Source organism: Macaca nemestrina, chromosome 9 (assembly GCF_043159975.1).
Source record: "Macaca nemestrina isolate mMacNem1 chromosome 9, mMacNem.hap1, whole genome shotgun sequence".
NCBI lineage: Eukaryota > Metazoa > Chordata > Mammalia > Primates > Cercopithecidae > Macaca > Macaca nemestrina.
In genome coordinates this window covers 19829849-19849703 of record NC_092133.1, presented here as the reverse complement: position 1 = coordinate 19849703, position 19855 = coordinate 19829849, and the positions used below count along the sequence as shown (strand labels likewise).

The following is a 19855-nucleotide window of genomic DNA, read 5'->3' as shown; positions in this document are numbered from 1 at the left end:
GACACTCCGTCTCAAAAAAAAAAAAAAAAAAAAAAAAAAAAATTAGCCAGGCATGGTGGTGGGCACCTATAATACCAGCTATTCGGGAGGCAGAGGCAGGAGACCCACCTGAACCCGGGAGGTGGAGGCTGCAGTGAGCCACTGCACTATAGCCCAGGTGACAGTGCGAGGCTCCATCTCAAAAATAAATAGATAAAGAAATAATAAAGTCTACTAAAAACAAAACAAAAAAACCAAAAGACACTAGAACAAATTTTATATTAATTTTATTTAGGTATGCATGTCATATAAAAGTTTCATCTCATAATTTTAAAGATACATAATTACTTATATATATAATACTTCCATCTAGTTTATTAATTATCATTAATCCCTGGTCTCTGAATCTGCCTCTGCTTCCTCTTCCAAGGCTTGATGCAGAATATAACTGCCCATGGAGGGCAGGGGACAAGAAATTAAGGGTCCCAGGGAGACTCAGTTTCAGTTATCCTTGATGACACTGAGAGGCATTCAGCACCATGAACATGTTGTTCAAACATAAATGAGAAAGTAAACTATCTGAATAATCTCACTGAGGTTTTTCCACACAAAGTGCAGTTCATATCTCTATAGATTTAACTACTAACAAGCTACATCCAAGCTACAACTACTACTGAATACTTGGAGGTATCATCAATATCCGGCTTCCAATTTCCACTCTCTAAAATATTTCTCCATTGTGTTCCTAGATTTCCAGGTGCCAACATTTACGGTAGGTATGATTTTCTGGGGCTTCAGCCACTGGACAAAGCGCTTCATTTCTAGGTAGCTGCTGTGTTCACTGTAAGGAATTCCTGTAATACCAAAGAAACGAAGTTGTACACTAAAATCAAATTAATTTAAAAATACACAATCCTAAAATAGAATAAAACAAAAGAGAAAAGCAATCCACAGTATTTTTGTCAAAAACTCCTTGGTGCTTTAGTTTTCATAAGAAAACCTGTTGATATCTTTTATGAATAATAAAGATTAAGACATTAAAATGATGCCGATATGGTTTGGCTCTGTGTCCCCACCCAAATCTCATCTCAAATTGTAATCCCTATGTACTGCGGGAAGGGCCTAGCTGGAGGCGACTGGATCATGGGGGTGGATCTGCCCCTTGTTGTTCTTCTGATAGTGAGTGAGTTCTTGGTCAGGCATGGTGGCTCATGCCTGTAATCCCAGCACTTTGGGAGGCCGAGGCAGGCAGATTACCTGAGGTCAGGAGTTAGAGGCCAGCCTGGCTAACGTGGTGAAACCCCATCACCACTAAAAATACAAAAATTAGCCAGGCGTGGTGGCTCATGCCTGTAATCCCAGCTACTCAAGAGACTGAGGCAGAAGAATTGCTTGAACCGGGTAGATGGAGGTTGCAGTGAGCCAAGCAAGCTCTTGCCACTGCACTCCAGCCTGGCGACACAGCAAGGTTCTTGTCTCAGAAATAAATAAATAAATAAAATAATAATAATAATAAGAAGAAGAAGAAGAAGATAGTGAGTAGGTTCTCAGGAGATCGGATGGTTTGAAAGTGTGTGGCATTTCCCTGTTTGCGCGCTCTCTCTCTCTCTCTCTCTCTCCTGCTCCACTAAGGGAAGACATGCTTGCTTGCCCTTTGCCTTCTGTCATGATTTTAAGTTTCCTGAGCCCTCCCAGTCATGCTTCCTGTTAAGCCTGTGGAGTCAATTAAACCTCTATTCTTCATAAATTACCCAGTTTCAGATAGTTCTTTAAAGCAGTGTGAGAATGGACTAATACAGATATGAAACTTAGAACTTTCAAAAATCTATTACTTTTTTGTGTGTATATTTAATAACATGCATTTCTAGAGAGTCCTATTTAATTAGGATTTTCTTCTTTTTAAACAATTCTTCCTTTAGACACTTCACTTAGCTACAGGTTTCAGGAAAATATGGAAGAAATATGAGTCAAATGTGAAGAATAACAAGCAGGAGACTCTCACTTCCAGAGCAGGTAAGTGGATTTGTCCCCAAGCTTTGCACACATAAAAAAAAAAAATAGGAAACCCCCCCCACACACACTTTATCTTCTTTATTGAAGATCAAGTACCACAAAGAAAGGTGAAAAGGGTCCTATTTTCAGTATGCTAGGGTCTTTAGAGGCTTAGGGTAAATCACTGGTCTGGTGACACGTCAAACGTGTTTCCATCAGCTGTCACTACAATAAGCCAACTCTGAAGGCAGTGGTAAACCTCCTCCAAGGATGAAAACAGGCAAGTCTGTATCTCCTGCTGTCACCACATCTAACCCATCATCTTCCTGCTCCCAATCTCACACTGTCATCTATACTTCCAGTATGTAACCACAGTAGTCCTTTCAAGTAATTCTGCAATTTCTTCTCAATATCACTGATCACAAAGTGAAATGATCTGTATTTGTTAATGTCTATCTACTAGTCAAGCTCCTTTATATCAGTTTACAATGGACTAGACACAGGATTAGAGTTGTAGAGAGCTTTGAAAACTCTTGAATTATTAAATTCTTTGGTGCCTGTTTTTGTTGGATTTGAACTTTACAACATTTTTTAAAATGTAAAGTAATTATAAACATTAAAAGTCAGAAAATTTAATAACTATACCATATATTGAAATGTTTCCTTTGGTCTGGGGAATAACATCTGCTATTCTAGGGAACTTGTTAGAGTGTGTCCATCCTGTAGGTCGAAACGCCAAAATCTGATTGTATTTCCCACCATACTTCTTCAAATGATTCTGTAAGCCCTATTAAATAAAAATAGCACATTGAGGTCAATGGAGACGGGTTATGTGGAATAAAACAGACTGATTAAAGATGTTATACTGGCGCAGGCGTGGGGAGTTTTCACTTTTTAAGCATTAGCTTCAACAACCTAGTGCCATACTTCTAAACAATAATCACTGAAAAAATATATAAAATATTTTCTCCTTTACTTATCTGAAGTTAAACAAGTACAGTCTGGAAAAAAAAAAGTATAATGAGACAACTTTAAACACAAGCAAATAGGTATAAACAAATTACAATTCCGATAGCTACCAAAAACAAAAAAAAAACTACTCTCCAAATCTTACTCCACAGAGATAATATCAACAATGGTAAACACCAATGCAAACATATCTCCATGCATATACACCAAAAGGGGATAGCTAGGTGGATAGAAATAATTTTATGCGAATGGCATTATACTCAACACAGAGATACATTTTATAGCTGCTTAATAGCATTCTTTTCAGGTGTTTAAGACTTTTACCCTTTAAACACGAACTAGATTTATTTTAAAACTTTTCATACCACTATTGTTCAAAGTAATATGCTCCCCTTATAAGTCTTGAGTAAAATAAAACTTCCCTAAAGTAATCATAAATGATGACGTTTGATAAAACTCTTAGAAAATCAATGACCGAAGTTCAGTCTTTGAAAGATAAGAGAAATACAGTTAAAATAATAATGGCATGAGGGATACAAAAAATCTAACACTTTTGGTCTGGAGATGAAAACCCATAGTTTCAAAGACTTAGAATGAATAATAAAATTCATTTTGTTGATGAACTGGTAACAATCCTTTGATCTCTCTTTTGTATCAAATAAGAGCCTTTTATTAATTAGAAGTGAATATAAAAATACCTACCATAAGACAACCATATTTCTTACCAATTACTATGCACACCAAAAAAGTTAAAGTTATTGATACGTAACTAAATTTCCATTTCAATATTCTTGGCTCTGCAAATTTGCAAGTTTTTGCCTTGCTCAGTCTAGGACCTAGCTAATGTAATATTATTTGTTTAATCACTATTCCTTCTGCCCTTGTCCTCACAAAGGAAGAAAATAAGAAACTGAGGTTTAGAGTAATTATACATATAATACATAAACTGAGTCCAACTTTCAATACACATCATCAAACCTATCCATTCCTATTTGTCTCTGTAAAACCATCCAGAAGAATTAAATGATAACTAATATTTGCTTTTTGTGGGACAAATTAGAGTTACCACATAAACATCATTAACCTGTACCATAAACAAAAACTTCGGGTATTATCATATAAGCCAAATCTACAGAAAAAAAGACTACCAGCAGCTACAAGTAGCCCATTAACCACAATTTGAGAACTATTCTCATGAGGAAATTTATTAAGAATAGTTTAGTCAATATGAAATCCCTGATTTATGACTTGTCTCTCTTTATTAGTTTATTTGTAACCAGTTTGGGAGAAAAATACTTTTAGCAATGTTACTAGAAGTATTTTTTCAGCATGCAAATAATCATCTATAACATCACTGTTACAACAATTTACCACAATCAATCAGTCAGGTTTAAATCAGTTGGTAGTCAACTATGTAGCACATACGTGAACTTGGGATGTTGAACTAGATAGCATGAATGGTATTATTTATAGCCTTTCAAAGGCTTTCAGGCATACCCCGGGCACCTTGAAAACTGTATTAGGATTACCTTTTCACAAAAAGTAATTATGTCTCATGAAACACAACTTTTGGCTGGTAAAAAAAAAAAATTGGCTCTAATTACAAACATCAGCTTCTGCTCCATGTGTGTTTTGGAGGTAAGAAATCTTCCAAGGCCAGGCACGGTGGCTCACGCCTGTAATCCCAGCACTCTGGGAGGCCGAGGCAGGAGGATCACGAGGTCAGGAGATGGAGACTATCCTAGCTAACACGGTGAAACCCCATCTCTACTAAAAATACAAAATATTAGCCGGGCGTGGTGGCGGACGCCTGTATTCCCAGCTACTCGAGAGGCTGAGGCAGAATGGCGTGAACCCGGGAGGCGGAGCTTGCAGTGAGCCAAGACCAAGCCACTGCACTCCAGCCTGGGCGACAGAGCGAGACTCCGTCTCAAAAAAAAAAAAAAAAAAAAAAAAAAAAAAAAAAAAAAAAAAGAAATCTTCCAAAAATATGTAGGTAAACGAGGGACAGGGGAGGAAAAAAAGCTTTTCACAATACGCCGTTTTATATTTTTGCTTTTACCATTGTGAATGTATCACCTATTTAAAAACATTTTAAATATGTATTTCCATTATCATTGCTGGAATGTTTAATAAACAAATATTAAAAGAAAAAAAAGAAATCTTCAAAAAATCAATACCCAGTCACTTTAATGGAGGAAGGGGAGGGACGATTGAAGGCAATACCAGTAAATATCCATTCTGGTGTTACACAGTTGCTAGGGTCAGTGTGGAGGAAAAGAGGATACAGATTTCACTTTCTGCAAGCTTACAGCCTAGTGGGCAGGAGGTCAGTAAACCCCACCTCCTAATGGAAACCACCTGCTCTTTCTCAGCTTTTTCTATCTCTCATCATGTATTATACCATCAGCACCTAGGAGCCTTACAGATTGACCTTTTCACAAAGAACTTGTGTTTTATTATAAAATCCTAGATGTGGAAACTTACAGACTTGACTATCAAAAATATAGATTTAATGACTCCAGATCACTCCTCCAAGGACACTAGCCTCAAAAAATCATTCAGAATCAACATTTCTGAGTTATTAAAACCAACTTGAATTCCTGTATTAACAAGTTATGCTTAGGCCAGACGTGGTGGCTCACACCTGTAATATGAGCACATTGGGAGGCTGAGGCAGGCGGATCACTTGAGCTCAAGAGTTTGAGATCAGCCTGGCCAACATGGCAAAACCCCATCTCTACTAAAAATACAAAAATTAACTGGGCATGGTGGCACATGCCTGTAATTCCGGCCACTTAGGAGGCTGAAGCATGACAATGGCTTGAACTTGGGAGGCAGAGGTTGCAGTGAGCCAAGGTTGCACCACTGCACTCCAGCCTGGGCAACAGGGTGAGACTGCTCAAAAAAAAAAAAAAATTACGCTTGAGTAGTAGTGAAAATCTAAATCTTGTTTAAGTTGGGATTTGTAAATATATGCTCTCTACAAGAAGGCCATATGCATCAGAACGCACAGTCTGTAGAGTGGTAGGCTGCGAGAGAACTGTCAGAGAGGAAGAGGTGGCCCTCTTCCTGTTCAAAGTGGATGCACCTCATTACCTACTTTTCAGGTCTTGCTCAGAAACCTTACTTCATCAATTATTCTCTTATCTTAGATTCTCTCTGTCCCTCACAACATAAAAATCCTCATCTCTGATGGCCAACAAACAAGCAACCCTCCTCCCTTTGGCCATCAAAGTATCCAGCCCCTCTTCACGCCATGCTCTAGTCTTCCTGCCTCCATTGCCTCACCGAAAATTCATTCTTTTTATTTCATAAACACAATAACAAATGTGAAAATACATTGTTTCATGCATTATGTTCTGAATTTGTTTTAATATACAGGTTTGATGTATTCAATTGCCAGGTGTCAAAATGTTAGTATATGGAAGAAACTTTAGTTAGTATACGAATAAATCTGACAAATAAGCCCCCAAATCCCAGCAAGGTCATACCATATGTCTTAACTTACACTTTAGAACTAATGTTCAAACTTCCTCTTAGGATACACTTCCACTATTTCATTTAATTGTCATAACAAGTAAATTTTCAATATTTATCAATCTAGAAAGGCTTAATATTAATACAGAATAGAATAGACCTGAAGTAAAGTAAGAACCTCTTAGATTCTCCACTCATTTCTGCACTCACCCAGAAAGAACTGGAAAATTATCTTAAAAATTGAAGGTTTTAATGACCAGATAGCTGCATACCTTTCCATTTTTGTTCCTTCCTATATGTTAGTTCTCTCGTTCCTAAACTTCTGGTGGGTATATGAATTACTCTACAGAGTTGCACATCTGGAAAAACTATGAACATTTAAAATTCCCCTTAAAAGATCGTCTAGGGCAAATTTTACTATGGGTGACTCTATTATAATTGAATTCCTGTAAGTTAAATGTAGTTTAAAATCATAAGATTACCTTTTTTAGTTCACCCTAAAAGACATATCTCTTGAATGCTTACCTTAAAATTAATTTGCATCATTGGGAGAAGGTGAACCAATGAACTGCACATGTCGGTAGTGATGAGTGAATTAATTTCTGGTATATTGAGGCACCGTAGAGTTTTATATTTTTCCTGGGACATGCCCACTTTTGAACCTAAAACATCAGCAATGGCTATGGGCAAAAGAAAAGGTTAAAAATAGTAAACTTACAGCTTGTGAAAAAAATAGTTACAGCTTAAGCAAATTTTAAGGTAAGAATTTACCAAATAAAAGGAAATTCAAAACATTCACACTTTTACCATGATATCTCAAAAAGACAGAAACATTTTGTTAGTTTACTGTGTGGAATAAATTGTGAGAAAACCAAATAATTTAGTTTTAAAGGCTTACTATTTACTATTTAAAAACTGCAAAAGTGTATAGAAAGTGGATAGAGGAAGGGAAGGAACTAAATTTGAAGAAGTTAAAAGCCCCGGCTTTATCATCTTTAATGTTTGATATAATGTGGCCATACTTAAGATGAAATAGAAAGTATTTTGCAAATTAGTACAATACTACCTGGACAAACTAAGTTATACATCCAGAAATCATTTAGGAACAAAAATTAAAACTGCTAACATAATTATTATCCTCAAAGAATGCAGCGATACAACTATGCATTAATCATCTTTCAAAGTTTACTAAATAATAATGTAGCACGGGCAGTTGCTCTATAAATTTCTTATATCTAGAAAGCCTAAATTAAACACACTTATCAAATGTTTCCCTAAAGTCAAACCTTTCAAAGATTAAATGTTTCAAACTATCAAATTTTCCTTCAACTTCAAAGGTAATATTGAATCATTACAGGAAATAATTATCAAATGCAAGAGTAGAAACTTAAAGGGTTTTATGCAAAAAGAATCTGATCTTTATAACATATTAATGTAAATTAGATACACCTATCACTTACCTAGGAAGACTTTCTCTTTTCCAATAGAGTAAGTGCCACAGACAACAAGAGTATGTGGGTTTAGAGTTAGAGCCTCAAAGGCAGTGTTGATGGCAAACTGGATAACCTCTTGCTGAGATGGAAAGGTGTATTCTGGGCTACAATATCTGTAACATGGAATCATGGTACTTACTAAAAGAACAACAAAAAAGCCATCACCTTAAGCTGGATGCTATTTTAGAAAACAAGCATTAGCAACTTACATACAACAGCAGTATAATATATTAACACCACAAGTTATCTCACTGCCTGTAGTTAGAATTATTTACCAGTTACTACTAACTTATGATCAAATTGTAAGTTTTCAATATATCTTTTTCATTATATTTCTTTTATCACTCTCAAAAAATTGTCTTTTTGAAGACTTTTTTCCCCAAGAATATTTCTAGCAAGCCAGCTATTTTAGTTATAAATTATAAAACTCAGTATCTTTTATTTAACTCCAAACACTATCAAAAAATCATATTGATAAGGATTATATCTGGACTAAAGATTGACTTAATAAAAAATGATTAAAGTAATTAAACTAAACATGAATTTAGTGAAACAGTTTTAAATCAGTTAATATTGACATGGTTGATATTAATATCATTCTTTACAGACACAGAATATATATACTATGTGTATATATACGTATACGTACACACACACACATACACACACACAAATACAACAGATCCAGTTGATTCTATCTCCATACAGTATAACCCAGTGAAAAATTAACTCTAAGCTACTATCTATCTATCTATATTTGAGATGAAAAGCAAGCACTTTTTCACTAAAAATGTAATAAGCCACAAAAAACAAACATTTTTCCCAGTTTTTGGAATTGTTTTTGCTAGTCAACCATTAGAGAAGAGGAAGAAAAACTTTCTCATTAAAAACCCATGAGGAAATTCAGAATCATATCAGAATAGAACTAGGTAACAAAAAAGGGTTTTTTTTAAAAAAACTTATTTTCTTAATTTATCCAGTGCTTAAAACTCATATAGAAGAGTGGAAAAATCAGTTACAATGTGAGAAAACTGGATGCGGAAAGACCATCTTTTACTAAAATATCGTACCCAAACGTACTTCTCCTTGAAACAGGTTGAAATGGTTAAGATAATTTCTAACAAGTTGGTGAGATATTTTAATATATAAAATCACGTCATATACCAGAAATATACACAATTTTTATTTACTTAATAAAGCTAGGGAGAAATACACACACAGTTAAAATGTAATGGCTTATGCCATTATATTTATAGTACTCAGGAATTCAAAACTGTCACTTATAAATTATCTTTTAAGAAAAGAACAACAGTAACTCTGGATACCCAAAAACAGAATCACATTTTGGCCTCTGTCTTCTCTTCACAATTAGTAGCTACACAGTTACTCTTAAAAGGGTGTCTTCCTAAAGTTTGCTCCTAAGTTTTTCTTCCTTGTTTAACAGGATTCTCATATAACATGTTTTCAAAAATAAATTGCAAAAAAAATGAGCTGTAGTCAGTTAACACATGCAATCTCAAATTTGCCCTTAACCAAGTATATATGTATTTTTCAAACAGCAGCCCTCTGATAAAGAGCCTTAAAATAATGATTGGCAATAAGCCGTCATTTTGATAACCATAATACAGAGAGCAAAGGCTGTCAGTGGGAAAAGGAAGCACACAAAAAAAACCTCTCTTACGTGGTATCTAGGTACAGCATATGGACTTTCTGGTCCTCAAGAAGAGAATGTTCCATGCTGGGATCTGCTCTGAAGTCTCCCGTGTGTAATATGACAGTACCATTAGGAAGATAAAAGAGGATCATGACAGCACCTGGACAGCTGAACACAAATTTCAAAGGAGTGTTCTTAACACAGGCAAGCACCTCAAGGAACAGTATCTATTTCAATTATCACCAAGTTAGCACACTTTACTAGCTGACCACAATGACATAGCACTGCACTACAGAGGAAATGCAGCACTTCAACTCAAGGCAATTTACATCATAAAAAGAACTGATGTGCAGGAAAGGCAGACCCAGGTTGCTCAACCTCCACACATTCCCAAGAAAAGCATGTCTTCAGGATTGGCCCTTGGCTGGCTCCTGGGAAATGAACTCTGAATCCTAGGAATATTATGCCTGGTAAGACTGTTTTGTACGCCTGAGACATCGAACTATGTGATACTAGCTTGATGCTAACTTTGTGATCTATGGTGAAAACCCCATAAAGTTGACTTTAAAAATCAGAACTTGGCCACCCATAGTGGCTCATGCCTGTAATCTCAGCATTTTGGGAGGCCGAAGTGGGCAGATCACCTGAGGTTAGGAGTTCAAAAACAGCCTGGCCAACACAGCAAAACCCCATCTCTACTAAAAATACAAAAATTAGCTGGGTGTGGTGGTGCGTGCCTGTAATCCCAGCTACTTGGGAGGCTGAGGCAGGAGAATCGCTTGAACCTGGGAGGCAGAGGTTGCAGCAAGCTGAGACTGTGCCATTGTACCCCAACCTAGGCAAAAAGAGCAAAACTCTGTCTCAAAAAAAAAAAAATCAGAACTCAAACTGGCAATTAAAAAAAAAAAAACAGCAGCAAAATTAGCAGACAAAAACTTAAAGGCAACCTAATGTAATAGCTTGGCCTGGATTTTAGGAAACCTGTATTTAGTCTTCTTTCTCTTCATCTATGACCTCTATGGTACAGAGGGCTAACATTCTATGGAAAGCAGAAAGCGGCAGAGTTGATAACATGAATGTGTTTAGACAACATGAATGCTGATAGTACTTCATATTAAAAGAAAAAAAGAGGGAAAAATAGAGGCTATTTCCAAGAAACAAAAATCTTCCAAATCTCTAATATCTAAAGCCTGAATGATTTCTTAAAGAGGGGTAGGAGGAGATAAAACTGACCCTCTAGTATCCGAATGGAGTACAAGCTGTTAATTTATCTATATGATACTAAAGAAAATGGCAAAATGTTATCTTGCAAAGAACAGCAGCAACAATACGTTAAGGTATTTTAAAAAATAAGATGGAATCTCAGATGTCAAGTGTAGTAATTTAAACCGGATAAAAAAATGGGTTAGATAACATTTAGAGGATCCCTTTAATTTTAATCTCTGCTTCTATAATTGGGCACATTATTTTTCAAAAGGAGAAACATCTTACTCAAGTTTTAAGAAATATCAAGCATATTAATTATAATGGAAAAAGTTATTAAATAATCATGCCAATGTGTTGTCCTTTTGAACATTTAAAAAATGTGCTATTAAGATGACTTTAATACTTACTGATTGGCATCAAGCAGAACAACTTTGACACCATTCACGACACATTCAGTGTCCAGTGGCAATGTATGAATATATTGTTCTTGCACATGAAGTTTGTTCTTCAACAAATTGCCAGTTATCTGCAAAACAGGACGTGCTTATTGCTGATGCAGTAAAACATTAAATAAGTATTTTATTTCGTATCTAGTTTAGAACCATAGCATCTTAATAACATCCCTTTTCCTGCTCATATTTAAGTAAACACTCCACAACGCCAGAAAGAATTTCCTGTAATGGCTGTGCCACTACTCTGCTTGAACATCGTCACTGACTTCACCTCATCTGTGAAGAGTCAATCCTCACTATGACATACAAAAGCCTGACTGATCTGGTTCCAGCCCATTCCTGTGGATTTGTCTCCTATTATTCCCTACCTTGCGTTCTAGCCATTTTGAATTATCTGAAGTGCCTGGAATGGGCATATTTCTCAGGTGCCTGTGCCTTTACATAAACTTTATTCTCTACCTAGAATGCTCTTTCCTCTGCCTGGTCCTGGAATCAGACAGATTTGCATACAAGTTCAGACTCTGCCATTACTATCTCTGTGACCTGGGGCATGTCACTTAACTTCTCCAAACCTCAGGTGTTTCATTAATAAAAAGAATTCTTGAAGCACGCTTCAAGAATGCTGTGAGGATTAAATCAAATTCTAGTTCAAGCCTTTGGTAATGAGCATTAAAGTGTTCACTTTTTAATAATTAGTTCAAGCTATCTTTTACCACAAAACTGTGTCTAATCTTAGCCCAGGACAGGGTAAAGCACTCTCTTCTCCCTACTCCTAGGTACTCCATTCATTTTTCTATTATAATACCAATTCCAATGTGGCATTATTTATGAATGTTTCCTCTGGAGGTTATAAGCTCCTTGAAGCTCGACACAGTCATGTCCCTCAGTATCTGCAGGGGACTGGTTCCAGGACCCCCTGAGGACACCAAAATCTCAGGATGCTCAAGTCCCTTACATAAAATAGCACAGTATTTGCATATAACCTATGCATACCCTCTTTAAATCATCTTTAGATTAATTATAACACCTAATACAATGTAAATTCCATGTAAATAGTTGTTATACTATATTTTAAAATTTGCATTATTTTTCATTGTTGTATTATTTTTTATTTTTGAATCTTTTCGGTTGCAGTTGGTTGAATCTATGGATAGGGCACTCACAGATACAGCAGGCTGACTGTATTTTGCCTAGAATCCATTTAGGCTTTCAGTGAATGTTTACTGAATGCAACTTCTTGTTTTTAGTACTTCGTGAAATAGTTTATCTTTTGTTTCCATGTAATGAAACATATATTTTCTAAAAACTGAAACGATGTTAACTCGTTTAACTTTAGAACTTTTATGTGGAATATGTTTTCTCATATTTTTTTCTAGTAGAATGAAAGATCTGACTGTTTTAATTATTCTTTTTTAACGAAATTGCTTAGAAATTCACAGCATTCTACAAAGTCAAAAGTTAGAATACTAAAACTTACCTCACTACAATAAACTGGAAATGTGAAGTGTTTAGACAATCCAGCATAATGATCAGAATGAAAATGTGTGAGAAAATAGGCTGTGCAACCTTCAACCATGCCATACTGAAAGGCATCAACTGTAAAGCCAGTTCCTGCAATAAAAATACCAACACAGTAGGCTGAGCAAGAGCTAACAAAGATACCCAATTTGATGATAAATACTGAATGAACCCTCTATCCTCTTTACCTCTTATTTCCAATTTAACTATATTTAAAAACTTATACCACATAAATTTAGCAAAAGGTAACACTAAATATGAGAATGTCTTAAAAGTTTCTACCAAGTATCTCAGTATAGAGACCTTTATTTGTGAATAACTGCACCAAAGAATTTTTTAAAATTCTAGGTTACAAACCAATTACTTCTTTGTTTTAACTAATACTTTCATAATACTTAGCACTGGACTTCTGCAAAACAGCAAAAGGAGAATGCTAACATTCTTCTAAAACATGAATTTTCAGTGGGGACAGTATTGATCTAAGGAAGCCAAAATGCTTGAGGGCCAACATAATCTCACATATGACACAAACAATGTATCTATCATCTTTGAATTTCGCTGCACAGTCAAACTGGAGAAGAGGGGTGGGAAACAAGAAAAAAAATGTCTAAAAAGGTTCCTTAGAGGAGCAGTGATGAAGAAGAGGTTGAGAAATACTGTTGTAAAATGTGCTCATGCAAGAAATAATTAAGTGTACTGACTGGCGATGTGCAAATAAATAAGCATAACTTCTCAATTCTACTGAGGCTTATCAACACACGGTTTTAGGATCATTTAAAGTATAGAAAATTGGCCGGGCTCAGTGGCTCACGCCCGTAATCCCAGCACTTTGGGAGGCCGAGGCAGGTGGATCACAAAGTCAGGAGATCGAGACCATCCTGACTAGCATGGTGAAACCCTGTCTCTACTAAAAATACAAAAAAAATTAGCTGGGCATGGTGATGGGTGCCTGTAATCCCAGTTACCTGGGAGGCTGAGGCAGGAGAATGGCGTGAACTCGGAAGGCGGAGCTTGCAGTAAGCTGAGATCACACCACTGCACTCCAGCCGGGGTGACAGAGCAAGACTCTGTCTCTAAATAAATAAATAAAATAAAGTACAGAAAATTAATCAAAATAATTATTAAAAACACCACTTGTGTTATGAAGTATATAAATGCTATTCTATATATAAATGCTATATTAACAAATTATAGATCTAGAACATCAATAAAGCACTTTAAAAATCTTTCAGCAACCAAGTATATGCTGGCAGCAACCAAGTATATGAAAGGGCAGAGAAACTAAGTTCTAATACGGTTTTTAAATTTTTGGCATTTACTATGATAGGTAAAACCTGTGACATTTCCCATCTTTGAAACTATTTAGTACTTTGCATTTCTCACAAGCATTTAGAGGCTGCCTTTTATTATAGTTATTTACAGAGATGCCTTTCCTCCTTTTGTATTAAGCTGAATCCCTACTCCTCTCTTACTAATCTTTCTATAGCCTGTAATATCTACCTAACTAGTATAGTCACTTACATAGAGGACATGTTTAATAGAAACTTGATGAACTGAATGGAGCAAAAAAAAATAAAATAGGCAAAAACCAAATCTACGTTAGAGGCTCATGAAGTATCACAAAAGCAAAGGAAACACATACGAAAAATTGTTTCACACACACACACACAAAGTTCAAAAATGTTGTCTTTGTTGATACATTGAGTATTGATATTTCAACTTACCAGGTATTTTCTTGTAGAACGGACATGTCTTTTTTCTTGATCCTCCTACATTAGATGACTCTGGGATTTTCTTGTTCCCCCTTTGCAGCCCACCATGAGCTGATTTTGTGAACACTTTGACTTTACTTAAATTGACTGCTTCAGATTCAGTATTAATAAGGTGATCTGATCTCTTCTGATATACTCCTTCCTGCAGTGAATTTTTTTTACGTCTCTTTTGACGCTGTGACCTCTCACTAGAAAGTTCCACAGAAAGCTGACTCTCATTTAAATTACTTGCATCAAATTCTAAATCACTTAAAGATTTTTCTGCCTTCCTCTTGCACTGCGAGGACCTCTTTTTGTTAGGACTTGGAACTGGATTTAAGTTTATCCCTTCTAATGCACTTTCCCCTAGCAATTTTTCTTCTTTTCTTTTGGGAGGTAGTCCAAAATACACACCTATATCCATTTGCTTCATTCCCTTGGTAGAAGGATGTCTTGCATTACACTCAAGACCAGAAGGCAATATTTTCAAATGCTTAGGAGCAGGTGTACTAGAAAAGTTTTCTGTATTTAAAATTGTAGCTTTACCAACGGGCACACCATCTAAAGCCTTTCTGCAGCAACATGCTGAGTTAGTATTATTCTTAGCATTCAAGTTCTCACTTGATAACGTTCTAATTTTACTTTGGGTTGGTTGGGAAGAAAGATACCCTTCTCCCTGACTTTCAAAAGGTTTCAACATTGAACTCTTAATTAACGGAAGAGAAACCTGATTGTAAACAGCTGATTCTTCAATTACCTGTTTCTGTTTATTTGATTGAGCTGAGTGAAATTCTGGCTCGTCTTGCTTTGCTTTAGCTACCTGATGAACAGAAGCAGCGAGCTTTCCTGCCAATGCAGGTGGAAACAACACAAAATCACCACCAGTACATGCCAGATCATAAGGCAAAGGACTCTCATTATTTTGGGAAATAGGTTGAGACAAATCATTTAGACTATTGAATCTATACAATCCTTCATCATACTTCTCCTGAGTTAAGAAGCTGTTCGTTTCGCGGCAGCTCTCATCCTGGTCCTTCAGTAAGGGACCATGTCGTTTTTTAAAAAAAGCACAGCTGTCATCATCTTCTTCGAGGCTGCCATCTTTAGAGCTTTCGGTAAAAAATAGTTGTTGTTGTGAATCATCCAGTTTTTCATCGCTATCGTGAGTGTCTTCATCACTTTGAAGTGGAGAATAGGAGATTCCACAGTCGCTAAAGTCATTTTCTGGCAATGGTAAATTTATGTGTTCTGAGTTGTTTGCAAGACGCAAAGCAACTCCTACCAGTTTGTCATTCTCAACAAATTCTGTAAATTGTAGAGCTTGTTGGGACGTTTGGATATTAGCAGAAATCTTTTCACTGGCTTTGGTTGGAGATGGAGACTTTTTTAAATACTGTGTCATCAGTAAGGGATCACTTGAAACCGAGTTATCGGTTTGGCTCTGATACGAAGACCATCTTTCCTCAAGACTACAAAGAACACCTGACTTGGTCTCACTGAAACTGCCACCTGATGCAGGTGATGGGCTGCTAAAAGGATGATCACCAGCCCTGCTTTGAGCTAGCAGGAAGTGAGTGTATCTCTTGTAATGAAAAGGAATGGTTGAGGTACACAGAAGACCATCAGGACATTCTGAAATTTTAATAAAGAAAAAAAATTACAGGATCAAAGAATATACTAAGCTTTGACAACATTAGCAGTATAAATTGGGTTCCATTATTTAACATTCACGTTGTATACAATAAAAAGTAACAATTTTAATAAGAGTAGTTATAATTGTTGATACGCTGAACAAGTTTTAGATTCTATTCTAAGAATAGAATTTGAGAAATTGGTTAATGATAAGGCTTTACTAATTTGGAAACTATTCCCTGTCATACTACCATGATTGAGAAACTTTCTATAAGCCATCTTGGCATATCCCTGTATATGTTAATTTCCAGGTTTATCAAAAAATGACACCTCCCTCCCCTCAAAAAAGATGTTATATTTCTTATATTAAATTAGAAAACGTCATGGCTTACAACCTAACTTAAAAATGTCTCTTAAAAGCATTTGTTATAGAATGGAATTTAATTCAAGAGAGCCATCTGAGAGTCTATTCACAGGAGTTTAGTGAAAAACCGAAGGAAAATTTTTTTGAGGTGGCTTCATCCATAAGACATTTCATCCTAAGGTCTTCAATCACGGACTCCAATTTCCATTCTTGATTTTCAAGTTACATGAAAGCAAATTACTAGCAAATTTATGAGGTTTTCACTTGCTATCCTTTTATGGGAAAGGCTAATGCCAAATTTAAAGAAGAGGGTTTTTTTGTGTGTGTCTTCATGCAGTACTTTAAAATAACTACAGGTTAACAATAAAATTTATTCTGAATCATAGCTAACATGAAAGCCATATTGAGTATTTTTTTATTTTACTGAATTTAACTTTTTTAGATGAAACAATCTATATATGGAATATAAATGATTTTAAAATATAAAAATAATCACAACAACCCGTTGTCCATATATATTCCAAGTAGGATTTTCTACGTTAAATACTTATTACATATTTTAGAAGATTAAAAAAAGCATACTTTTATTATCATTTGACACATTTATTGTTAGAATCTTAATCACCTAAGACTCCCTCACAGTTCCTCTTCCTGTATACATTAGCATGATGACTAAAACATAACCATATTTAGAAACCATACTATATCTATGCTTTTTTTTTTTTTTTTCAGACAAGTTCTCACTCTGTCGCCCCCGCCAGGCTGGAGTGCAGTGGCATGATCACAGCGCCCCATAGCCTCCACCTCCCGGGCTCAGGTGATCCTCCCACCTCAGCCTTCCAAGTAGCCCACCACACGTGGCTAATTTCTGGTATTTTTTTTTTTTTTTTTGTAAAGACGGGGTTTCACCATGTCGCACAGGCTGGTCGTGAACTCCTAGGCTCAAGTGATCCGCCTGCCTCGACTTCCCAAAGTACTGGGATTACTGGCATGAGCCACTGTGCCCAGCCTATTTATAGTTTTCTAAGGAGTTCCATAAAAATAACCAACTGGGCAAGTTACTTGACTTTTAAGAACTTTCATCTATAAAATGTCAATACTACCTACCTTATAAGGTGGTTGTGAAAGTCGGGTAAGTAAACAGTGTGAAAGTACCAAGCATAGTAAGGATTCAATTAACATTTATGGAAAATAATCCAGATACTTAGGAACTTTTATGAAACAACCCAACGTATTTAAACTGTTTTCTAGTCTGCCATTTTCTTTACAATTATACCGTTGACAAGTATGGGGGGTGTCTCCCAGTGTCCCATCTCTCTTTTAGTTTACTGCTTGCCTTCCTTGTTTCACTGAATTGGTATGTCTGACCTAATGAAGACTTTTTAGATGATTTAGAAACTGCTAGCTTTTCTGCAGTCTTACCTGTTTCAGAGCGTGGTGGAGAATCCAAACATTCAAAAACATGCCATCGAGGTGTCTGCCCTATCAATGAGGAAAAAGGCATCTGGCAATTTGGACAGTATCCATCATAAACTGGACGTATCTTTGGGGACACGCGTTGGCTTCTGTGAGTTCTACAGAGCTTTCCTGGAGTAGTCTCCTTGTCTTGGGTGTGCTGAATACTATCTCCACAACTTGAATTCTGACTAGAAGCTACAGAAGTCTGACAATCTGCATTTTCAAGGGGCATTTCATGGTCCTTCACCTCTTTAGCTTCTGTGGCTCTTTTTCTGTTTCTATTCTGTTTTGACTGGTGTTTTCCATCTGTTCCTTTTTCAACAGATTTTGGAATATTTTTAGAGCCATTATCTGGATCAACTCGTTTTGGTTTTCTTTTAGATTTGTATTCCCAAATGTCTTCTTCGGAAATGTCTTCTAACATGGCAAAATGATTTTATCATTCAAGAAGTATTAATCTTAAGTAAATTGAGAGTCCATTTCTTGTCACAAGAAGTTATAGAATTATTTTGCTGGGAAAACAAAGGTAACAAAACCCCCACCAACTCAATGGGAATCTGGAATGTTGGTAATGCACATATTGGCAAGCTACAAACCTTGTATCTGACAACACCTGCTGTTCCATACATACCACAATAAAACTAAGATAAACCTATCACAGGAGCAGCAACTGTGGAGTTCTCCATTATGGGTGCTATTTCGTTCAAATATCTTGTCCTTTTCCAGGACTTGATTCATAAAAATAAGAATAATACTTCGAAAATTAAGCACTAATGGGAAATATAGGTTCAACAGCTTAATCTTAGAATGAGCTTTGTAACATTGTTATGAAGCTACTGTTGTTCTCTCAAGTGGACAACCGTCCAAATAATTCATAAATCCAACCACACTCCCTGGACAAGTGGATCAACAGGTATCCTAAACACTAAATGGCTATCTCAGTTTACCAACAAAACTAGTCACAACATAATCAAAGAGATGTGTAATTAGCAAAAAACTGCGAAGTCACTGCCATTATCCACGACTAGTGGATACTCAACCACTTCAGTTTCCCGGGACAGTCCATGATCTTCCTCCAGCAGCAATGAACAATCCCTGCACAGTGAACAAGAAAAGTTCAGATATGTGAAAAAAGTTCAAATATGTGAAACGGTGGGCTTGTATTGACGTCTGACTCCGTATTGCACCCATGGTTCCGAAGGTGGCCAGCCCTCTGTCCACCTCAAAACGGGGTCACACGCCAGCCTCTCCCTTATCTTCTGGCATTAGAGGCTGCAAGGCCAGGAAGCGGGGCCTTAACCCTCTCCAGGAAGCACAGCCAGCTCCAAAAAAGCCCTCAGCGTCCTCCCCTTTTGAAGACTCTGAGGTCTGCCCTCAAGGACCCTCGCCGCCGCCCACCTGCCACTCGGCGCCCCAAGGGAGCCGCTCCAGCTGCATCCGCTCCCCTCCGCACCCCCACCTAAAAATCTGTTCGCACCCGCACTTTCAGCACTCCCAGATGACAAAACGCTGTATTTGTAAGTGAATGCCATTCGCGCCAGTCACTCCCAGCTTACAAAACCTTCTCTCTGGAGGTTATCCCTACCCCCTTTACCTTTAGCGTCTTGGCGGGAACAACTTCCCGCTGTCATTGCCGTGTCGAATCGGCGGATGCTGGTCAAAGAGAGAGACTTTAAAAATACTTTAAAAAAATAGGTTGCTCTTTTAAGTCCTACGGATTTATTGTATTTTATTTTTGTTCGGAAGCCTGCTAATTCCCAATGTGAAGGGTGGGGGATGGTTCCCTTTGGGCCTCTGGGAAGCTGTTCCTGAGGCCTCATTCCATGTTGAATCTGGCGCTCTCAATGTCCAGGCTCGGCTGCGGCGTGGGGACCGAGAAGGGGCGGGGTGGGTCGGGACGGCAGTTT

General features: G+C 36.8%; 1 protein-coding gene across 2 annotated transcripts; it reads right to left on the bottom strand.

Annotated features, from left to right (window-relative positions):
* Nucleotides 1-249: 249 nt before the first annotated feature.
* LOC105466985 (DNA cross-link repair 1A) lies at nt 250-19835 on the bottom strand. Of its 2 annotated transcripts, XM_011716270.2 has the most exons (10): nt 19543-19835; nt 17913-19043; nt 14468-16126; nt 12703-12836; nt 11181-11299; nt 9595-9735; nt 7881-8026; nt 6946-7100; nt 2617-2758; nt 250-833 (listed from the first exon to the last, which is right to left on the bottom strand). In XM_011716270.2, the coding sequence occupies exons 2-10, from the start codon at nt 18370-18372 to the stop codon at nt 673-675; spliced, it is 3117 nt and encodes a 1038-aa protein (XP_011714572.2). In that variant the 5' UTR covers nt 18373-19043; nt 19543-19835; the 3' UTR covers nt 250-672. The 2 variants fall into 2 exon arrangements, with proteins under 2 accessions (XP_011714572.2, XP_070925194.1); XM_071069093.1 differs by lacking the exon at nt 19543-19835 and having other exon boundaries at nt 17913-19368.
* Between the last annotated feature and the right edge of the window lie 20 nt (nt 19836-19855).

Bases quoted from the DNA above. Each gene is read 5' to 3' on its own strand.
- LOC105466985 (XM_011716270.2), bottom strand. From the start codon at position 18,372: ATGTTAGAAGACATTTCCGAAGAAGACATTTGGGAATACAAATCTAAA. The intron at 12,837-14,467 runs GTAAGTTGAAAT...TTTTTATTGCAG, and splicing joins GTTCTACAAGAAAATACCTG to GAACTGGCTTTACAGTTGAT. The intron at 7,101-7,880 runs GTAAGTGATAGG...TTTTGCCCATAG, and splicing joins AAAAGAGAAAGTCTTCCTAG to CCATTGCTGATGTTTTAGGT.